Here is a 5,169-nt window from a genome sequence, read left to right as displayed (position 1 = left end):
CCCCCCCCCCCCCCCCCCCCCCCAGCCCATGGCACCGGTCCCAGTTTGGCCGGGGGTGAGAATGACGTGTGCAGGCTTGGCCTGTTGTTCAGCTTTCGCTTCCCTTCAGGATCTCGCCTTTTCCCACATGTTCGAAGGAACGTAATGACTTGTAAAACGGTTTGAAACCTACTGCTAAAGAACGTGTTGTAAAAGGAGTGGGCGTCGTTTGGAAACTTCCCGGCCGACTAATATTTTCTTGTGTTAATAACATAAATTCTCTGGGCAACTTCGTTTTTGTAGATCCGTCGGAGGCGGATGTTGACGGCGCTGGAAGAAACGAGGCCTTCAAACAGATCACCACCTGCTTTGACCGATCTCTCTAACTTTCGTTAACAGATACTATTACAACAAGAGGATTCTCCACAAGACAAAAGGCAAAAGATTTACCTACAAGTTCAACTTCAACAAGCTGGTGATGCCCAACTACCCGTTCATTAACATTCGGCCTAATGGTGAGTGCAGGGTCGGGGCTGCTGCTTTTAACTCTCCCCGCTCCTGGCGTGCGGAACGGGGCCGGGACCGACCCCGCAGCCTCTGCAGATCCCCTTCTCGGTCATCTCCTACGCTTGAAAGACTGCCGGGGCAATCAGCGCTGCTGTGGTGGGAATGTCTGGACGTTGATAAAGCCTTATCTGGAGCGCTCTTTCCCTCGGGTTTGTCACAGCCGCATCTGCGGTTGACTTCGGGGGAGACTGGAGGCATTTTGGTTTCCTATTTGAGCTCGCTCGTCGGGCTGTCTTTATGGGTGCCGCGGGTTTGCTTTGCTTTGCTGTCGGGGGTGGGTGTCCTTGGGATAAGAGGGTTTTAGTTCTGTTGCAGCGACCTTGCCTCGCTCACATGCTTGTAACTGAGTTTATGGTGCCATATAAATGTGACCCTTCTTGACAAGGAGCTTAGAGGTGCGTGGCGAGGCATGCATGTGAGCGCTATCAGAAAGTTCGCAGCTTAACAGCCGTTTGCTCTCCTCCCTGCTTCTGCAAAGGCCCCTTGTTTGCTTCAGTTCTGCTCCTTTTATAGCAAAAGGAACTCTTCTTACCCAACTTCTATCTAGAGTTCAGAGGAACGTACCGGCGAGCGCAGAGCAGTTTCCAGAGAAGAGTAGTAACTCGTCTGAGTTTGACTAAAATCGCAGGTATTTCTCGATCCTCCCCGCAGCAGGACGGCCTGCTGACATTCAGGATAACAAAAACGTTTGGGAACGGAGCGTAATTGTTCCCTGCTCATCCTAAAAGGCCTTTGAGTCTCTTGCCAGGAGCAGTAGCAGGAATTCACTCTGGGTTTGTCCCGGGGTCAGCAGTACTGCTGCGGTTTCTCTGGAAGAGGGTCCTTTGTTCGCAAGATCCTTTTCGGTGGAGTTAAGTCCCCCCCGTCCTCCCCCCCATAACTAGATTTCTACAGCTGGGGCGATCGCCCGCGTAACTGCGCAGCCGCCGCGCAACCAGGGAAATGAGTGGCCGTCGAGTCCATCAAAAAAACCCAACAAACCCCCTTCTGGAAGTCATTACGGCGAGGCCCGAGACTGCAAACTCTCCGCAGCAAAGAAAGGGCGAACACAGAGGCGCCTGAACCAGCCCTTCTCCCGGCGCTGTGCGCGTAGTTCTCACCTCGTGAAGAGCGCCCCAGGGGAAGCCTTGAAGATTCGTCTAGCAGGGAGAGAGCAGGGGAAAGCGGGGACTGAATGTTGACTCCGAAACCCCGGCGGCTGAGAAAAACAGGTTACGTGTGGGCAAGAGTATTTCTCATCGGTGCTCGTGTAGCCTGTGCCTACGTACGGCGGTGACTGCTCGTTGATTTTGGCAGTCGAAGCGACCTGCATCCCTCCCCGCCCCCGGGGAGTCCCAGCCGGGCGCGAGCCCGAATGTGATTTCAAGGCATTGTCTTCTAAGCAAACAGTAACCCCAAAACGGGGCTGGGAGAATAGAAACCTTCACAAAGGCGTTCTGCTTCACTCGTGTAGCCTGTGCCTACGTACGGCGGTGACTGCTCGTTGATTTTGGCAGTCGAAGCGACCTGCATCCCTCCCCGCCCCCGGGGAGTCCCAGCCGGGCGCGAGCCCGAATGTGATTTCAAGGCATTGTCTTCTAAGCAAACAGTAACCCCAAAACGGGGCTGGGAGAATAGAAACCTTCACAAAGGCGTTCTGCTTCACCTGTGCGGGACACGCCGCCTTTATGGCGGGGGGGGGGGGGGAAAGGGGGAGTCCCAGCCGGGCGCGAGCCCGAATGTGATTTCAAGGCATTGTCTTCTAAGCAAACAGTAACCCCAAAACGGGGCTGGGAGAATAGAAACCTTCACAAAGGCGTTCTGCTTCACCTGTGCGGGACACGCCGCCTTTATGGCGGTGGGGAGAAGGAAACGTATTCTCCAGGAGTCCTCAGCCAAAGCATGGGGGTGTAAGATGTAGTATGAAGCTGCGCTGCGAATCTATAATTACTTGCAGCAACGAGTCTGGGCAGTTCCAGCTCGATATTGCTCACTGCTGTTCCTTTTCCCTGTTTGCAGCCACTCCCTCCTATCTCTGGGGCATGCATTTAAAAAAAGAAGTTTGGAGAACTGGAATGCACTTGTCTAATTACAACCTGTTTTCTTTCCTTCTGGCTGGGATGGGGGTTGGGATATCAAACCTGTTTGGGGCACTGGAATGAGGTTTCTTTCTCTTGAACTCTCGCTCGTGCAGTTTTGAAGGGGAAGGGAGGATCGACGGACGCGTTACGGAGGTGAGAAAGCGGGTGGAAGGATCTGCCTCGATACGGCTCGTTGTGGCACGAGTTAAGTCGTAGACAGGCGGCTCCGTAGGCAGGGCGGTGGAAGAGGAGCCAGCGAGAGCTGGCAGCAACGTTGGAGAGACGACGTCTTCCCCAAAAAAGCACAAATCAGTGACTTTCAGTCAGCCCTGAGAGCTTGAGGTTCGCCAGCAGCGCTTCTGCCGGTGGCGTTCGAGCACGATTGCTTAACCGTGCTCCTAACGCGCCGTCGTCGAGACGTTTTCTGGTTAAACCAGAGCGAGGAGGTCAGGGGAGGGCGTCTGGAAGTGGAAGTTCTTTCAGTGGCACTGGAGGTTCACGAAACCTCAGCCGGGGCGGAGAGAAGGAGAAGATTCATCCCCAGCAGTGGCGAGGTTTTGAGGTGGGCAGAGGAGACTGGAGCTATGCAGGGGAAGGGAGCAGATGGGGAAAGGCGCCTCCCGTCTAATCGTCTGCTGCGTTGCTGATAGCGCGTGGTATTTTTGTGTTACTCTTCCAAACGCCTGCGGGTGCAGCCCAAAAAGCAGCTCTTTACCTGTGATTTAACTCCCTCAGCAACCGCGCTCTTAACTCTCTCCCGTGCTCTTTCTCTTTTCCCCTCCCTGTCCCAGGTGTCGTGCCGCAGAGCGCTCCTCCTGTCCCCACGGCTTCGTCCCGCTTCCATTTCCCACCGCTGGACAGCCACTCTCCCACCGAAGATGCCCAGCCCAGTCGGTTCTCCGGTGGGTCCCTGGTCCCAGCCAACCCAGAAGCGTTGGGTGACGGCGGCGAGAGGAAGCCGGACGTGCCGGAGCTGGAGGACGGCTCCTCGGATTGGCGCCGTGGCGTGGATCTCATGGCCTCGCGCAACGCCGTGGGCGCTGGTAGCGTCAACCACCAGAAGCGCAAGCCCGATATTATGCTCCCTCTCTTCACCAGGCCCGGGATCTACCCGGATCCTCACAGCCCCTTTGCCGTCTCCCCTCTGCCGGGGCGCGGCGGGGTCCTAAACGTCCCGATCTCTCCTGCGTTGTCCCTGACTCCCACCCTTTTCTCCTACAGCCCCTCTCCGGGCCTCAGCCCCTTCACAGGTAGCAGCTGCTTCTCTTTTAACCCCGAGGAAATGAAACACTACCTGCATTCGCAGGCTTGCTCCGTCTTCAACTACCACCTGAGTCCGCGGACTTTCCCCCGCTATCCGCTCATGGTGCCACCACTACAGTGCCAAATGCCCCTCGAGGAGCAGCCGCAGTTCCCCATCAAGCTACAGCCTCCACCCGTGGGGCGCAAAAACAGAGAGAGACTGGAAAGCGCTGAGGAGCCGGCGGCCCCCCAGCTGGCTACCCCTCCTCCCAGGGTCAAGGTCGAGCCCGTGATGGACAAGGAGGCAGAGTCCGAAGAGCCACCGGCGAAAGGAAAAGACAAAAGTGAGAGAGAGGAAGGCTCCGGCGCCGCAGCCGGCCTGGAAGAGGAGAAGGGGCCTGTGTTTGCCAGACCAGCTGCCCCGTCGTGGCACCCAGCCCCGCCGGCGCCCAGCCAGGCCGGTTTCTCGGCTGAAGAATCCCAGGAGCAAGGGGAGAGCAGCGGGGAGAAGTCGTCCCGAGAGTCCGCCGGAGAATCGGGGGCGCAGGAGAAGAGAGAGGATGCCCTGATGCCTCCGAAGCTGCGTCTCAAGCGCCGCTGGAACGGTGACCGGCAGGCGGACGTCCCCGAGGAGCGCCAGAATGGCCGAGTCCACTGGAACGGGGCGCTGGGCAGCCCCCACCTCACGGCGGGTCCCAAGGCCGTGACGGCCACGGCTGCCTCCGACACCTAAGCCCGGGGGGGAGCCTCGCAGTCCGTCTGTGCTGAAAACATCTGTGTATTTATGTAGCAAGGTTGCAGAGCATGGGGGGCGGGCGGGGGGCTGGGGCTAGCCTGGTTTGGTAATTCTAGAAACTAGGGGTTTTGTGTTCTTTGTTTTCATTGTTGAATTGCAGGTGAGACGCGGTTGTCTTGCTCCGCTTAGGAGAGGCGAGGGAAGCCGGCCGCCCCCGTGCGCGAGCTTCAGGCCTTGCACGAACTCCAGCGGGGTTGAGGCCTCCACCGGGACGGAGGAACTCCAGACACGGTCTATTTTATATACGCTCTAGTATTTATAGAAGCGGGAATCTCCGAGTTCATCTAGTTCCCTTTTTTTTTTATATTTATGTATATGGAGCCTGGTGCGATGGTGGGAGAGGATTTCTTGCCCGTTCGAGACGTGCCGTGCGTCAGCCTCGGAAGCCGTCTGCGTTTTGGGGGGGAGCTGGGGGACGGGGCGAGGGAATATCGCGCCGTCGGCGGAGCGGGGAAGGGTTGCAGAAAGCCACAATTCGGAAAGTCACCGGCGCGCCAGCGAGGCGGGACGCTGCTGGAGAGGGAG

General features: G+C 57.5%; 1 protein-coding gene across 1 annotated transcript in view; it reads left to right on the top strand.

The window, feature by feature from the left end:
* ETV3 (ETS variant 3) overlaps positions 1-4,643 on the top strand; it is a 7,595-nt gene extending 2,952 nt beyond the window's left edge. Inside the window, exons 3-4 of the mRNA XM_009283471.2 lie at positions 379-494; positions 3,398-4,643. Coding sequence (XP_009281746.2) covers positions 379-494; positions 3,398-4,581 — 1,300 coding nt within the window. The 3' untranslated portion in view covers positions 4,582-4,643. The remainder of the gene's footprint in view (positions 1-378; positions 495-3,397) is intronic.
* The last annotated feature ends 526 nt before the right edge of the window (positions 4,644-5,169 follow it).

Source organism: Aptenodytes forsteri, unplaced genomic scaffold (genome assembly GCF_000699145.1).
Source record: "Aptenodytes forsteri isolate BGI_AS27 unplaced genomic scaffold, ASM69914v1 Scaffold454, whole genome shotgun sequence".
In the NCBI taxonomy this organism is placed as follows: domain Eukaryota; kingdom Metazoa; phylum Chordata; class Aves; order Sphenisciformes; family Spheniscidae; genus Aptenodytes; species Aptenodytes forsteri.
Note: the sequence above shows the minus strand (reverse complement) of the source record. Positions and strands in the feature narration are given on the sequence as shown.